At 40.7% G+C, this 18,453-nt stretch overlaps 1 protein-coding gene across 1 annotated transcript in view; it reads right to left on the bottom strand.

Moving 5' to 3' along the window:
- The window catches only part of LVRN (laeverin), a 663,539-nt gene that overhangs the window by 87,076 nt on the left and 558,010 nt on the right, over positions 1 to 18,453 (bottom strand). The window contains exon 16 of the mRNA XM_078675542.1: positions 233 to 343. Coding sequence (XP_078531668.1) covers positions 233 to 343 — 111 coding nt within the window. The remainder of the gene's footprint in view (positions 1 to 232; positions 344 to 18,453) is intronic.

The following is an 18,453-nucleotide window of genomic DNA, read 5'->3' as shown; positions in this document are numbered from 1 at the left end:
GTTCACATCTGTGTTACTAGTTGCTACATCTGAATGGACCTTAGCAAGCTGAATTTTGAACCCAAGATTCATCATTAGATACTTAACCACTTCAGGTGTGCTCATGTACCCATCTTCCTCAGGTGTGGAGTTCCAGTGCCCACAGGATCTATTAAATGACGCACTCCGTTCAAAGGCAATTCGGAGAGTATATTGAACACTTTCAATAGAAAATTACTTTAGATGTTCTTACTCGTTATTCTTAGGGTCGCTCATCCACATGGAGAACAGATCACGTGCTAGATGTAGACATTCTTGAAGACCAAATGAGCAGGCTGTTGATATCAGATCACCCAGTGCCATTCTTGAATGAAAGGTCAGATCAATGAGAAAAAACAATTATATTTTGTAACAACTAATTTCTGTACCTCACACTAAAATACAAAAAACATTACTTTACAATTTAATTAAAGAAGAACATGTCAAACAAGCATTGGCAAAACGAATAGATCTGGCTTATATATTAAAATGCAAACCAGACTTTTTGATTTTACCAATGCTTGCTCAAAATGCATAAAATTCTATCCTTTACGTATCTCACACTTTACTTCATTTTCCCATCTTGCCACTTTCAAGTCGATTGCCTGCCCCATAATATATCTGAAAATGTGCTTTGAAGAATATGGAAGGGATAATGAAATGTTAGACAGTACCATGCACAAGAGAGAACACTTTTGGAATTACTGAGTTAGAGCACAGAGCTCGATTAAGACGATTTTACCGCGATAAGGTAATAACAAACATAGTAAACACTCATAATGAAATGCTCAATTTCCAGCAAAAATTAGCTCTGCAGCCAATGAAATGATGTTGCAACATCAGCATTTTCCCAAATTAGTCTGAATCATTACTGAAACATTAGATTGAAATGTTTCACAAATGCATGCATTTTTAAGATATTGCCTCGTGGTGCATGTGAGTAAATTCACTCGTTTTGAACACAGCCCTAACACCTCGGTGTTATCTGAACATAAACTAATTTACCTTCCGAATTACCAACATTCATGTTTAGCAAAAAACTCATTTTTTCCCTAATACCGGACGCACTTTTAGGAACATACACTCATTTTGTCTCCAAATATTATATTGCAATTATATGAAATTCACCAGTCTATCCAGAAATGAAACCCTTTTATTGTTAGGAAATATGTACATGCTAGTACTCACAAGAATCCACATCAAAAGCCATCATTGTAATCATGTGCAAAATGTATCCCCCATGACAGGCCATCCGTCAGGTGCCCTGAAAGCCCCATCATCGCAGGTCAATCAGTGTTCAGAACAGTTAGTGTAGCAACATATGTTCTATGCTTAGAGGCAGCCTGTTCAGAGGGCAGCAAGACATGGAAAACATTCATGTGATGTTCATGTAAGAGCTGCTAAGCTACTCCAGGCGATGAGCTTGCTTTAGCGTCTCGGCTGGCAAAGGTAGAACGGCTCTGCCCCTCGTGCCCTCACACACTGTACAGAACTAGCCACTGATTGTTTGGATTACAGATGTGGTACAGGAACTCCAGCAGCTGCCCATGGCATAATTTAATTCGCAGACAAGTTGCATGATAGAGGCAATTCTGAAGCTTTTGTCTGTTTAAGGCTACGATCGCCATTTGCATACAGTCTTTTTCTTGAAAGATTATTTATGCTCCAGGAATGTCATTAAAAAAACATTAATTTCTTGATAAACATTGTTTTGCATATAGCAGGTTTGGTGCACCATGTCTACACCAATATGTAATGCAGCACGCTCTGCACTGGAAGCACTCTGTACAAAGGCAGGAATTGCAAAGTGCACTAACTTTTTATTCTTTTGTCATACAAATACACTCGTATCCTCTGCATCACTATCACTTCAAAACTAGATGAAAACCCTCTGGGGTCTTTAGTGTACACGCAGCATAGATGGGAGATGAGCGGGAGCATTGGACAATAGATTGAAGGGTTTGTGCTGGTATGGTCTAATCAGCTGTCCAGATACCCCCGGGGAGGCCTTGCTGGCACGGCTGAGTGAAAAAGCTTGTACTGGTTTGCCTGAGAATGAGGGGTCTTCTTGGCATAACAAAGAACAGAAGTCATATATGCATGTTTAAGAGGGTCTTCCTGGCATTCCTATTGGGACATGGTGGCAAAACTAAAGATGCATGCTTGTTTGGGTGCCAAAGTGTATGGTTAGGGGTTGACCTTATATGGTTAAAGGAGACATGTCAAGTGGAAGATGAAGGGTGGCATGTTCATAGAAGGTACAGCAACAGATGATTAGACCATTTGGCATGGCTAAGGGGGCTATAGAGTTAAGATAGAGGTAAGTGGAGATCACTGTCACACATTGCCAGCCTGCTCTGTGTATGCTGAAAACAAATATCCAGTTGAATGTTTTCAATGAAAAAAATTGGTGCTTTCTGACAATCACACTCTACTTCACCTTCAATTTTACTGATCAGATTAAGACAGTGTTTTGTAAATGTGATACAAGTTATTCATGGACTGATCTGGCTACTCTACATGGAAAGGGCTATTATGTGGATATATCCAGGACCTGTGTTGGTATCAAAGCACAATCACAATCCTTGTCAGGGTGAACCACTAAAGTCACTAAATAAACCTGAGTTCAGCTCCCTGGTAGCTATGGCACAGAGCAGACAGAGGAAACTTAGATACATTGTGTACAGTATTTATGCAGTAATAAAGTCAAAAGGCAAATCAATAAAAGTCCCAAAACAAATGTGAAAAAACAATAAAATCAATAAACAAACAAAATGACAAAAATCCAATAAGGGGAACCAGAGATATGAATTTTTAAAGTTTAAAGTAGAAATAGCATCACGAAGCACAAAGATCAAATGATAGACAATGGTCGTGGGAGCCAAAGAACTAGTTACAATTTGGCGCTAACCGTGATGGAGTGTGGATCTGATACACCAATCAGATTAATCATGGTCAAAGATTTTATCTTCTTACTTTAGTCCTTTAAATCCCAATCCACCACAGGAATACACTTATAAAGCCCCCAAGGACCTCAGGGAAGACACTTACAGACTTAGGGCCCGATTCTGATGTTGGACGGACCGGAGTCCGTCCGACATCGGTCAGGATTTGTAACTGACCGACATCCTGTCGTCGGTTACAGACCTGCAAGTAGGATCGGTCACAATCCTATACCAAACAATGGGAGCATGCATTCCGTACAGAATGCATGCGTGCATTGTTAACTGCAGAGGTGCAGTTCATCCCTCCACCCGGTGGCAGACACCTCAAGGTGCCTTCCACCGTGTGCAGGAATCAACAGGGGGGCACCATAGGTGCCCCCCAGGCCACCATTAGGCAGCCTCGCACCCATGGGGTCCTACTGGGGGCCTCCAAAGACAGTTTCCCACTGCCTTTTTGTTCCGGAAAGACTGGCACAAAAAAACAGTGGGAAACTGCCATCATACTCCCTCGGCTGGAAAAAGGCGGCCAGGGGAGTACTGAATCTTTCCGGATGGCAGACGTAAGCCATCCGGAGAATCAAGTCAGATTCCTTTCCGACTGACCCCATCCGAATGTCTCAGTCGGAAAGGAATCCAAACGGCACATGCCGTTGCGGGCAGTAGGGCTTAGACCGAAGGTCGGTGCCCTTCCTGCCGACATCGGAATCGGGCCCTCGGAGAGTGGTAGGTAGAGGTAAACAGTTCCAGGTCCAGTTGCCACTAGCCAGTCAAAAACTTGCAGAAAAGGCCCTCTGGTAGCTTGTTGTGCCCCTGTAGCTTTAACAGGAGGTTAGCCTTATGTCCTTTGGAGTCAAGTTCTTTGTCCTGGGTACAGATCCAGTTTTCAAGGCTCCTCTCAGCTCTTGCACAGCAGGTTCAGTCTTCTTCTAATGGTCCAGGAATGTTCTCAAGTGTGTGCCTGGAGATGCCACATTTATGCTTAACATGGACTAGTGGGTGTGAATGACCCCTGGGAATGCCCTAACTAATAGGGTAATGGTTTCCCAGGATAGCCCTACCCACTTTCAAGATGGTGATGCCTTTGGCCACATGACTTGGGCCACGCTAAACATGGGCTCTGAGAGCTGGTTGTGTGTGTGCAAACAGGTCTATAGAAATTCTGGTGTTCTCCTATATCTCGTTTGTATTACATTTAGAAGCTTCTGTGCTGGTGGTTATGTAGGGTATACAAAATGTTAAACTTTGAGGAGTAAAATGAAATAATGATTGTAAACTTGAATTGTTATGTCAACATGTATATGATAATAATTGTATGTTTTCTGCTATCTGCTGTCCTGAAGAAGGTGTTTATTCACGTTCTCACCAAAACGCTGCGTCGACAACTGTTTTCTCAATAATGATGTATTTTTAATTAAATCTTTTTATATGATACTGTGTATATAATTGTATTTAATAAATACCTATTGCCAATATATGATCTTTTTTTTTGTTTTTTAATTGTAGTGTTGACTTTATGATACTGTATAACTGTAATGTCTTCTGAAATTGGTAGCTCCCTGACCACCAGCATTGTTTAAGTTTGTGATTTACCATCATTGTTGTTAGGGACCTATTTGTTTTTCATATGCTCCCCCTGTCCCTGATTGGATTATAAGGGAACCTCCCTTTTTTTCCCCTTATTCACGTACAGCTTGTTAGCTGGGGAGGTTTATCTCCACCTTCTGCCTAGAGCCTTTAGGCAATGATGGAAGGTTTAAAAACCTATGGTTTCTCTGAGGACTAATTTAACAAAATAATTTAAGGTACCTCTAAAAATATCTCAACAGTCACATTAGAGAACAGTGACGAGGAACAATGGAGAAAACTATGGAACCTCAAAAAGAAAGTTATAAGAACTGAATTACATGCAGACTTTCTTATTGAATATTGTAAGAAGGGGATTATACCCAGAGGTTTACAAGTTAATAATGAACCTGGTATCTTCATTAAAAACCAGAAGTTTATTGAAAATTGGACGTTCATAGCCAATCGTTGCAGTCATGATTGGATGTTGCTAATCATCGAAACAGCACATGAAGTCCTCATTATTGAAAGACGAGAAATAGAAGAGTTAGAACAGAGGCTGAAAGACTATACAGCCCTGGACGATGCAAAAAAGAAGCTCGAGGAAATCCAGGGTGACATTTCAGGTTACAAAGACTATCTAGTAAATAAAAAATCAAATAAATTGAGAAAGGACATTTCTAAATAGAACCTTGACCATGTGTGCCCTTACCTCCAGAAGGACTTTCATGACAGACCGAGGGAAGATTTCTCAAACCGTAGACAGTGGCAACAATCAACAAAAAATGTTCCCAAGAAAAATGTACGATTCTTAGATACATCCTACATGAGCTCAGATTCAGATAGTGATATCCAAACGGACAGTCGTAATAATAAGGAGAGAGAACCAACACCCAGTTCTAAGAGAGACACTTTGATCCCTGAATGAGACCAATCGTGTCAAGTATCAACTCATTTACTGAGCCCCTCAGCAAGTATGTTGATGTGTTTTTACAACCCCTAGTAGTACAGCAGAAAGCATATCTAAAGGATACTACAGCTATTATTCAAAGGGTAGAACGTTTAGATTTTAATCCTGAGACACAACTCCTTGTAACTTTATATATCAAGGCTTTATACACGAACACTCCTCAAGACAACACAATACACTTGATTGAGAACCTTTTTAAGACAGAAGGTGCTGAGCTTACACCCCATGCTACCTTCATAGTAGACTGCGTTAATATTGTATTAAAAAACAACATATTTTTATTTGACAAAGAATTCATTAAATAAATCAAGGGGACCAGCATGGGAGCCACTTGTGCTCCCAGTCTGGCCTGTCTGTATGTCTCCCAGTTTGAGGACACCCACATTTACAACACTGCGGCGCCCTTTTATGAGTACATCTCTCACTGGTCAAGAAACATTGATGATGTGTTTTTTATTGGGAATGTGAATTTCTGGACGTCATTATCAAACATGTTGATGGAGTCCTTAATGTCGAATTGTTCACAAAACCAACTGATAGGACCACCATGCTCCATTACAGGAGTAATCACCCCATTAGCCAAAAGGATAATATTCCTTTTGGACAGTTTTTGGGGCTTAAAAGAAATTGCACTAATATTAGAGATTATGATAAACATGCAGAAAAATTGACCAAAAAATTCATATCCTGAGGCTACCCAGATTAATTAGACACGCTTATAAGAGAGTCAAATATTTCAATAGAGAATCGCACTTTGAGAATAAACCTGAAAAAAATCAATGCTGACAGCCAGACCTTGATTTTTGTAACCAACTATAGTAATTTTAGCAACAAAATCAAAAATATTATTAACAGAAACTGGCATTTGATCACTAATTAAAAGAAAGAGACTCTTCCAAAGCCAATGTTCTCATTTAGGCGGAACCTCACTATGATGAACTGCCTGGTACATACCTATAGAGAACCCATGGCCAATAATCAACTATGCATTAACAATCCCCCCTTACCAACTGGCACTTTTGCATGCAGAGGATGTACTAACTGTGACAATATTCTAAAAGGACCCTCTATATTTCATAATGGAGTTACCTGCAAAATCAGCAATTTCATAAATTGGCGAACTAAATACCTGATATACCTGATCATGTGCCCCTGCCAACTATGGTACGTCGGCAAGACCTCTAGAGAAATTCGGACAAGAATATGTGAACACAAGCCAGCCATTAGAACCAACAAAAAAAGCCCCCCCCCCCCTTGTAGAACACTGGAATAAAGAACACCACACAATTGATGACCTTAAGTGGTGTGGCCTTGAGGTGGCTCCAATGAGCCTAAGGGGGGTGACATCACCTCCGAAAGAAAGAAACGCAAACAATTTTATATGTCCTGTTTGAACACCTTTAGGAAGGGACTTAATAGTAAAGAGGATTGGGAGAGACTTATTCAATTAAGATTCTTGTCAACCTCTTTAGCATACACATACGCTATTAGGTGTATTTGCTATGCGAGGACCTTGAAGACAGACCGGAAACAAAATTATATAATGTCTGGTTGAAACATTTCTTCTTTTCCAGGTCCTATACAATTTTTTATTCCTAGGTGGCTCCTAGACTTATTGGAGATGTATTAATATTTGGGTATTTACTAATCCACTAGCGCAGTTTAGACTTGCGAGAGGGAAATCATTATTAAAAATATATACATTTCTCCTGTCATTGTAAATGACGTTTGCACCGTACCAATAAAAGACTACCCTTACTTTTATTTTTACTTTATAAGCTATCACGTGCATAAATATAAAGACGCATTGCAAATATATTGCGATGTGGACGGATAGTCACGTCATGACTATGAGGTCAATAAGCAGTATCAATAAAGTATCTTCTATACACAATACAAAATAAAGACCTATTATTATTCGTTTCTCTCAAATATATGCTTATACACTGCCAAAACATATTGTGATGCTGAAGAATGATCGCGCCACCACAACGAGGGGAATGTTAACAAACAGCATCAATAAAGTTTCCTCAAAACACAATGCAAAACAAACTTTGAAAAAAGTGAACGCGTCGACAATACCACATGATATTGACGCAGTGATCTTATGCTGATCGGGAGGCATATTTAAAAACAGCTCCGGTCGGAATACTTTGTTGTATCCTGACCCGGAAGCTGTATACTGGTTGCAGGGACTCCGCTGTAATTTTATCAGGTATGTGCCTTAATCTACGAATGGTACACTCCATGTAGCTGGATTTAGTGAAGTAGGACTTTGTCAGTAGCGGCTGCATTAACCATACACTGCGCTCTGTACTACAATGGTACCGGCTAAGCAGCCGTGCTCTGAGTTGAAATATTCCATAACTATTTATTATTGGCTTCAATTATGAATGGCACACTCTACGCAGCAGCTGCATGGAGAAGTGTGGCTCAATGGTTAGAGCAGGCAGACCTCGATGCAGAGCTCTGGCCAGGGACCAGGGTTCGTTTCCCGCCTAGGCGGGTCTCGGGCTCATTAATTCTCCTGACAGGATATTCTCGCCTCAGTGCCTGTTCTGATCATGGGTCCCACACTGCAACTCTGGGCAATAGCTTGCTTAGTCTCCACAACGGCCCCCACAACGCGAGGGATGCCTGGTCTGCACCATGGGGGTGCCCAGGAGTGGACACTTCACAGGGAAAGCCAGTAAGGGTTCCCTTGCGGTATTCGTACAAGCGCTGGGAAACCCACTGCGGGTAGCTGTGCGCTATACAAGTACAAAAACATTTACATTTACATGTAAGGTAACTCTTGGATAGCAGTGGCAGCATCTATCACGCGCTAAGGTCTATGTTACAACGACACTGGCCAAGCAATCGCGCTCGCTGTTGAAATATACAAAAATGTGTTTTACGGAGTTGTTTTAAACAGGCAAGAATGGGCCGATTTTAAAACTGTGACGAGCAGGTGCATTCATAATTGTGATCCCGACATAATAGTAGACGTCCGTTACCCGAGTGCAAATAGTAAAGATCAAACATTTGCTGATTAAATGCCCATTTATTCCCGCAATGTTTATGCAGCCAACATTCACTTTTAATTAGGCCCGGGGCCCGTTCTTATTATGGACACACCCGCCGATATTGTATTTGGTGTGCGGTATGTGCTCACTCACCATAATGCGAGACACCAAATAGAACTAGATACTGATTCAACATACCATACAATTGCTGTATGACTAAAGATAATTGTATTATACAGTAAGGACTGAGAATAGCAAAGAAGTTATGATCAAATATGTCTGTATGTCAAATAACTATGCACATCGGAAACTTTAAAATGTAACCATAAAGTGATATCCTGTTATAGGTGGTAAACCAGAGGCCAGCCCTAGCGTGCGTGTATTAACTCACCCGTGATATTTCTTACAAAAACCTGGCACTTCAGCCCAGTCTGAGAACTCCAATCACCACACAACGGTTGGCGTTATTTAGCTCCCATTTTTTCTGTAAAATCTGGTTTTTTCCTTTGAGATATGTAACCTCTGGGCATAATATGAATAGTGATTCTAAATATTGAATATTTGGATTTTGCTGTATCCTAACGCTATAAACCAACTGTGGCACCAGTATACAAACCTGCAATGTGAATACCTTGAACCATAAGGTATGCCAATTGGCTTTATTGAACAATCAATGAATGTGTGCGGGAGTTGCACTCGGTTAACTTTGTATAACCAATTGGTGCGGTATGTGTGCAATGTTAGATTAATGCCTGCTAGCATTGAAAATCAAACTGTAAGTGGCCTAGCCCCTGGAAGGCTGCTAGGACTGTAACATGAACTACAATCAACAATGAATTTCAGATAAACCCAATGCATATATGTTTTTATAATTAATTCACAATGTTTTGATTACATCAAATGAACTGTTGCTAGCATCGAATGTAATAAATTTCCTTTATTTTTCTTCCATCCAACAGAACCCCTGAAGAAGGGACAAAATAGTCCCGAAATGCATTGGGTTTATCTGAAATTCATTTGAATGTTATTTTCTTGTAATTTTTTGTAACAAAGACTGTTGGTCTTGCATGTTGTACTAGGACTAAATGAGTACTATCGTGTATCAAAGTTTCAAGTTTTGAAAATGAAATAATACATTGAAATGAAAATATGAATTAAAATGTTTAATGATGAAAATTGTTGATTGTAGTGCATGTTAGAGTCCTAGCAGCCTTCCAGGGGCTAGGCCACTTACAGTTTGATTTTCAATGCTAGCAGGCATTAATCTAACATTGCACACATACCGCACCAATTGGTTATACAAAGTTAACCGAGTGCAACTCCCGCACACATTCATTGATTGACACTTTTTCTGCCCAAGCGGGACTTGGCACCACTGAGTCAAAATGTCGTTTGAATCAATAGCAAGTATTACAGATAATCGAGCTACCACAAAAGTATACACGTCAGAAGAAGCCAATGAAATATACAAATTAATAAAGGAAACAAAAACATTCGATGCTCAAGGAGGGTCACTGACTCAACTATTACATCAATTGGATTACTTGACAAGACGTGAACTAAACCAACGTTTACACGCCTCTACCCTCATTCAGTACCATTGTGTAAAAAGAATCCCAAGAGGACTGAGGCTAGCAATTAGACCCATGCTATTTAGACTTAACAACAACAAACAATTTATGGAAAAATGGTACTGTATTCTCAACAAGTGTTCCCTGGATTTGATTTTACTTTTGGTAGAGGAACTCTCAAAGACAATTCACGAACTAGAGGAAGAAATCTTCAATGTGAAACGTGATTTATCCGCCAGAATGGAAGAGGAACCATGGGGCAAATATTTGGAAGATCTAAATATCCGCCTAGACAAATATGGGAAGGAATTAAAGAAACGAAACTTCGTAAGTTCAAAAGAGACACCATAGACTATAAGTTAATGGAGAGAGCATCCGCGGCTGTCTTGGGGCTGTTTTTGAATGGTTTCAGCGAAACAGCCTCAAGTGCAACCCCGATAAATCAGAGGTGCTTTTCTTCGGATGTCAGGCCGACTCGAGCTGGCGGGATTTGTGGCCTGTGAACATGTTCCCTCCTGCGTCCTCCTCTTTGGCTGCTAAGAACTTGGGGGTCAAAACTTACAACAGCCTATCGCTTAAGTCCCAGATCCTTGGACTGACTGGCACTTGCTATGGTCTCCTCAAAATGTTACGCAAGTTCCTGCCCCTGCTCTCGCTTGCACATAGGAAGACTACGGTCCAGGCTTTAATTTGTTCTAGGCTGGACTACTCAAATGTTTTATACTTAGGTCTTCCGGACTATCTACTACAAAAACTTCAGGTGATCCAAAACTCGGCGGCACGGGCGATTTTTGGCCTACCTCGCGAGCGAGAGCTTCGGATCTCCTACACTCCCTACACTGGCTCCCTATTCGGAAGTGGATTGTTTTTAAAACACTTACGCTGGTGCATAAGGCACTCCATGCTGTGGGAGCTGAATATATTCAGAAACGTCTTGCTTTCTACAAACCAACTAGATCCCTTAGATCGGAATCTCTTGGTCTTGCCATTGTCCCTGCTGTTAGGAAAGCAAGGGTAGGAGGACGCTCTTTTAAACGTCTGGCTCCCCAGCTTTGGAACACCCTCCCTCTGTCGCTCCGCTGTACTCCGAACTTGCTGGCCTTCAGAAAGGGTCTGAAGATGTGGCTCTATGGACAGTGATCTGCTTGCTTCTTCTCTATTTTTCTGCCTTGCCCTCTGTAGTCTGCTGTGGGTTAGAAAGCGCTGGGACACTCCTTGGAGTAGCCGAGCGCTATATAAGACACCCATAACATTAACATTAACATTAACTTACACGTGGGCAGAAGTATACGTACAACGGCGCTATACCAGCAAAAAAACTCAACCAACTTCCTCAGATGAAAGCGTGATATCAGACAGTGACACTAGTACATCCAGACAACCAGCCAGTCATCAACTAGTCCAGAAAACTTTGGATAAAGAAGTTGATCAAACGGAACAAGGAACAACTAGTACTGCAGCGGCGTCTTCTTTTTTAGAAATGGAACGAGCACAAGGCAGACCACCCGAACAGATCACCTCCAAACAGACCGAAAGAAGACGAGACGAGGAAAAGGGAAGGGAAAAAGAAAAGGAAAAAGAAAAGAAGACTGGACTGAGGAGCCAAGGGAAAGTCTCATAATTAATATATCAGCTCAACATCTAACTGAGTTTGAGGAACGCCTACTCAATAAGGGAACCACTTTTGTGAGTACCTACCACACGAATGAACTGGAAACTGAAATTGCACTTTTCAAATTCATGAGAATTCTGCGCCTAAAAAAAAATTTCTTCACATTTGTCAATCCCATTCAGACTGAAGAGGACACCATGTCAACATTTAAACCAAAAAGCACCTTTTTGGCCCCAATATCTCATAAGACTCTTGATACGTTTGAAACATTGGTTAGAGCTGATTTAAGGAAAATACACTATAAAAAGAACCTTAAGAATTTAACAAGAGCAGAATATAGTGCTTTGAAATCATTGGCAAACAACAATCGGTGAGTTAAATACCGAGTCAACTTTACGAAGTTAACTTCTCGTGAGGTTCAGAACTAGAATTTAAAAATGTCTGTGTTCTTTTTTCCTTCGTAGACTGGACTACCATTAACTAGCACAGCATACAGCTGGTAAGCCCGCGTTTTCTAAATATGACGAGTTAGTGTGTATCAAAAACTTCAATGACTCCAAACCTAAAACTAACTGAGAATCTTGATCTAAAATTCCTTGCAGTGTACAAACGATAGTGACGATATTAGTTTTTAAAAGTAACGAAGATTCAAAATAAGGTGAGAACATAGGGGCTATTGTTTACAATAGGATTATTGAATCTTTTTGAATTACAAAACGATTAGCTCAATGATAATCTGCTCTTTGCAGTCTGGCGGTAACCATCCTAAAACGGGAATACATTCTCGACGCTTTCGTGGAGATTTCGAGATACATATACCTGAAGTAGGTCTATTTTGAATGATGTCTCATCCCTATTAAAGCTAGATTTCGAGTAAAATTTTTGTTAGAATGATGCCTTTTAGACAATGTCTATTCTAAATACATTTTCAACTAGCATATGATGTGAAGCCCTAAAATTAAATGAGGTCTCCCAAATGACGATACCTACAAATAGGATTTAACGCTCAATAGACTATATATGTTTTTATAATTAATTCACAATGTTTTGATTACATCAAATGAACTGTTGCTAGCATCTAATGTAATACATTTCCTTTATTTTTCTTCCATCCAACAGAACCCCTGAAGAAGGGACAAAATAGTCCCGAAATGCATTGGGTTTATCTGAAATTCATTTGAATGTTATCTTCTTGTAATTTTTTGTAACAAAGACTGTTGGTCTTGCATGTTGTACTAGGACTAAATGAGTACTATCGTGTATCAAAGATTCAAGTTTTGAAAATGAAATAATACACTGAAATGAAAATATGAATTAAAATGTTTAATGATGAAAATTGTTGATTGTAGTGCATGTTAGAGTCCTAGCAGCCTTCCAGGGGCTAGGCCACTTACAGTTTTATTGAACAATCAGCATGACTTATTGCAGCAATATACGTAAATCACTTGAGGGCATTAGTAAATGAAACTTTCATTTATTTATCTTTCAAATCAAGGTTTTTAATTGAAGAGGAGATCATCATTCCCCTCTCTCTTCAAGATTTTAAATCGCAATGATTTTAATGGCCCGATGTGTTAGACAAATTGAATTCTTACATCATCTTCACTGTGGTTAGGTATGTTGTTACCATTTTGTTTTCATGTGGAGAGTAACTGCTATTGTCATTGCTTACATGTTAAAATGACGCAGTATCATTTGTATTATGTTTAGAAGCTTTTGTGCTGGTGGTTATGTAGGGTATACAAAATGTTAAACTTTGAGGAGTAAAAAGAAATAATAATGGTAAACTAGAATTGTTATGTCAACATGTATCTGATAATAATTGTATGTTTTCTGCTATTTAGAAAACTGTCCTGAAGAAGGTGTTTATTCACTTACTCACCGAAACGCTGCATCGACAACTGTTTTCTCAATAATTATGTACTTTTAATTAAATGTTTTTATGATATTGTGTATATAATTGTATTTAATAAATACTTAATGCCAATATATGATCTTTTTTTTTTTTTTTTTTAATTGTAGTGTTGACTTTATGATAGTGTATAACTGTAATGTCTTCTCAAATTGGTAGCTTCCTGACCACCAGCATTGTTTAAGTTTGTGATTTACCATCACTGTAGTTAGGGACCTATTTGTTTTTCGTGTTCTCCCATATCTAACTTCAAAATCCAGTTACAGGCACCCACTGTACCTACAACAACCTTACAGACAGACATCTGGAAGAACAAAGCTAGTGTTCAGTAAGTAGACTTGAGATACACAAGGATTGTTATAGCATCCTACATTTGCCCTTTAAAGTGCACCCCAAATGTTACATGTAAATCCAGCGGGCTTTAAAAAAAAGTCTGTGAAACTAATATTTAAAATGTCCTTCTGTGATTGGGGCCTGACTCACTGGCGGGGACAAAATACAGCCTGGGCCCAAATGCCAGCTAGCATTTGTCTGTGAAAGGGGAGGCTTCTATGTAGTGCGTACCAAGGGTCATATGGAAAACCGTCAAGCAAGATGTGACATTAAAGCTGGGATTGGCACTTTAATGTCAAAAAGGATCCTCCCAGTCCCCCTTTGCATATTCTGTCAGGTTCAAATGGTTCATCTCTGACCATTCAGGTAAGGCTATTGTTTTTCCTAGGTGCAAGTTCACATCTCATTCATGCCTATTCAAATGCTAATTACTGGCTGACCAAAGTGGGAGTGGAGTGCAAAATGCAGAATTAGCTTCCAGAGAATTCAGCCAGAAAAGGTTACCTCCTAAAAGTTAATTTTCTGTAATAGCTAAATAAATTCAGCTTCCCTGTTGAATTGGATTTTTAACAGCTGTTAAAAATAGTTGTTTCATTATTTTCTAGCTAGTTCCATTCCCGAGATACCTAATTAGTATAAAATATTGTATTCCAGTGTTACCCTATGGAACAGCCTGTCTTGGTACAGTGAAAATAGCTTTGAGGGGCTTTAGGACATGTCTAAAATTAAACTTTTACACGTTCTACTTTTAAATACCATGCATCCTGCCTTATGGGTAATAAGGCCTACTTTGGGGTGACATAAATGTTTAAAAGGAAGGTTAAGGCTTTTCAAAGAGGGTATTTTGACAGGCTGAATTTGCAGTTAAGTAGCCTGAACAGCCACACTGGTGACCTTTAACTTACAGGCCTTGGCAACACCTTGGTACCATATACAAGAGACTTATAGGTAAGTAAAATATGCCATACAAGCATATGTCAATATCATCCTCAAATGTGTGCCTTCTGTATTAAATAAAGATCTAACCCAGTTTCTACAAGGCAGAGTAGACCAAATAAGAAAAATGTAAAAGCAACTTGATTTACTGCTTTCAGTTAAGCAAGTTGCCAGATTAAGTTGCAGTTCTAGCAGCCAAGGGTCAAATTACCAACATTAAGATCATTCGAACGTCATGACCTGTGATGGGGCCCTTATGTCTAAATAAGGGTCCAATGGAGCAGTTACGTTTTCCATGACAGCAGCACCACATGCAGTTTACAGCTGCATTATTGTGAGCTGTCTCATAGCATGTTTTATACAAAAATATACAGATTAGTCAGAGGTCACCAGAGACAAATTTGGAATAATAATGGAGAAACGGGGGAAACCTGGGGTCCCATTAAGGAACAGTCAAAAGCCAAACACATGAGCTGTTGTCAATTTGCTGTGGTGTGGCTTCTAAGGGTGCAGTTTGTATGTTTTAATTAACTGGGTAGTGATAAGGTAGTCTGGCAAATTAGCACATTGGGTTAAGTGCTGCTTCAGAGACAACCTTTAGGTTATGGTTCTAAATTCTGTTGTCTAATTCTGTTGTCGCAGCTCAGCCTTCCATTCCATTCTATTCATTTTCTATTCCATTAGCACATCTCCGTTACCAAGCTGGAATTGTATCTATGCTCAAAGACGCCCTGCTTTCAGACTATTTTACCATATCATGAATGCAATGTTTATTTTCAAAGCTATACTGCACATTTTCCCGTGGGTGGTGAAGGCTTTTCTGTGGTGGACAGGTATTCCTTGGGGGGTTTTGTTTCTGGCTGTGAATATTCTGCTATGCAGTTCTGCATACACAGCCTTTGTGTGGGGTGCTCAGTACTTAATTTGCAATAAAATATGTGCCAGGGCCCTCGCCAGGTGGCCACTGCAGCTTTAACCACCCATTACCTTGCAAGCGCTGCCAACGACAATACCTATGCAACTACCAACCATAACATTCCTACAAGTGCAATTATTCAGCCTATCTAAGGTCCCCAAATTTATAACAATGGCTTGGGTGTCAGGAATTAATCGTTTTTTAATGTATACTAGCTTACCCGTCGCGCGTTGCTGCGATCTCAGAAGAAAGGAATGTTGCTGCTGCTCAGAAAGATAAATATCTCTCCGACATCTTTGTTATTGATTTTCTCTGCTTTGCTTATCCGATACTTGTATATATGTAAATAGGATGTTATTTAGTATTAAGAGTTTCCTATGTTTTCTGGGATTGGCCTATATCATCTGAATACCTCAGAATGGCCTTTTAAGGTTAAATTGTAACTTTTTTCTCTGGTTTGTGTACGCTTTCTAATGATACTTCTGTCTCGCACTCGATATTGGCCCCTGTGTCTTTCACCCTAGACTACTTCCCCTCCGGTTCTATTTCGGACCGGATTAGGCCTCATCGCATTTGGTATACTGGTATACGAGAGCACAGCGCTTACACGCTCATACCTTGCGCCCCCATCACAACTCGGGTTCATTCCCGATCCCGCACCGTCTCGCCAACACTTCGTCTCAGCACAACGAAGACTGATTCGACATGTTTGGGCAGCCTCTCCGGCCCCCCTCAACGTGCGTAGCTGCGCTCGAGGAGGGCCGGGTTACATTAGAGGAATTCAACTTTGGAGCGATTCTCAGTTTGTATTCGAACAGCTTCTAATCTTGCATCGATATTTAAAAAAAATGTTATGCCAGAAAGCTTCGCGGAAGTGTACTCAACAACTTCCCAAAGTTTCATGGCGATCGGATGAATGGTGTAGTAATGCATAAAGGACAAACAGACAGACAGACGGACAGACAGACATACATTCGTTTTTACATATATAGATTGAATTAATAAACAGCTATTGCTCTGGTAAACTCTAAATTACCCAGACAGTGCCACCATGTGGCAGACTGTCATAGTGCCGGTGTTCACAATGAAGTGCAGGTGCCGAGAACTGGAAACCACCAGCTCAAAATAAGTCCTGGGAGGATGCTCCTCGCAGCAGGGTAATCTTCAACCTGGAGCACCCACAACAGAGGCACAAAGTGGTGTGAACTATTGGCAACTGTCTATGCACAGCCACAAAGACAGTGATCAGGAAAGAGACAAAAGGGTGTTTTTACCTGAACAAACTTCTCACTCTGAACAACTGATTGCAGCCGCTTTTACCCCCTCCATCTACCAAAGGGCAGTGCTACAGGTAGGACTGTATCAAATTTCTATAGGAGCCTTTTCTCCTTTGTTCCCCATAACTGACCAGGTCTCCTCTAGTCTGCATCCTGATGCACTTTCACCGTCTAGGAAAACAACTTCACCCTACACTTGTGTACTGAGACCTGGACGCATGCAGACTGTAACATTGACCTCGGTCTGGCCTGCCCTCCAGATTTTAAAATACTGCATCTCCCCAGGCCAAAGGGCCGTGGTGGGGGAGTGGGCGTCATATATCGAGCATCCTGGTCGACTACTACTCTGGATATCGACCCGGTTGCCGGAACGGAACTTCTTGGCGTTACTATTAACTGTCACTACGGGGACACAGTAACGGCCATTATCTGCTACCGCCCCCCGGGGGTTTTCAACGCCCAGCAGCAACAATCGTTACTTACTACTTTTTCTAACCTGGCATCCTCCCACCGCAAACTGATCATTCTCGGAGATTTTAATCTCTGGCCCAACGGCAACCTGGATAATGCTCTGCACAACCTACTGCTCTCCTGCGAGGGACTTGGCCTCTCACAACTGGTTAACAAACCCACCCACATTGCCGGGCACCAACTGGATTTAATTTTTGCCTCTTCCCAGTGGGTTCACCTAGGCGACATCCTGCCCTTGTGTTGGACCGACCACGCACTTGTTAAATTTCACATCTCTTGTGATAAAACCTCTAGGCCCCTACGTGGCACTACTCCAGAGTTTCTGTATAGAAACTGGAAAGCCCTTGACACCCTCAGAGCGGCGGGCTCTGTATTCAATGTGGAAAATAGTTTTTCCTCCAACAATTCTGTTGAGAACAACTTCAAAGCCTTCTCCTTAGCAATCACATCCATCGTTGACTCTCTTGCCCCTTTGAAGAAAGGAAAGGTCAAAGGCAGAGTTCCTGCTCCTTGGTTCAACGACTCTCTAAAATCCCTTAAACTAGCTTGCAGACAATCTGAGAGGAAATGGAGACAAGGGTACTCGGAGTCAAACAAAGCCATCTGGAAAAGCCATCTCCTTGCATACAAAACTGCCATTACTCAGAGCAAAGCCAACTATTTTTGCTCAATGATTAGTAATGCCCCCAACAGCTCCAAAAGCATATTTCAGATCCTCAGAAACCTTACCCACCCTGATTGTGTCTCTACAACTACCCTTCCTACCCAAGCCCTCTGTGACAACCTTGCGTTGTTCTTCAAAAACAAAATTGACACCATTATCTCTAATCTGAACTCCTCCCCCCCCCTAGGGGGCCCCATTACATCTAGATCCGGTACTAGCGATCCCACTCCGGCGCACTCAGATTTTCCTTTTAGGAAAAA

This window comes from Lissotriton helveticus, chromosome 2_1 (genome assembly GCF_964261635.1).
Source record: "Lissotriton helveticus chromosome 2_1, aLisHel1.1, whole genome shotgun sequence".
Classification (NCBI taxonomy): domain Eukaryota; kingdom Metazoa; phylum Chordata; class Amphibia; order Caudata; family Salamandridae; genus Lissotriton; species Lissotriton helveticus.
The sequence above is the reverse complement of the archived record's forward strand: the minus strand, read 5'-3'. Positions and strand labels throughout refer to the sequence as shown.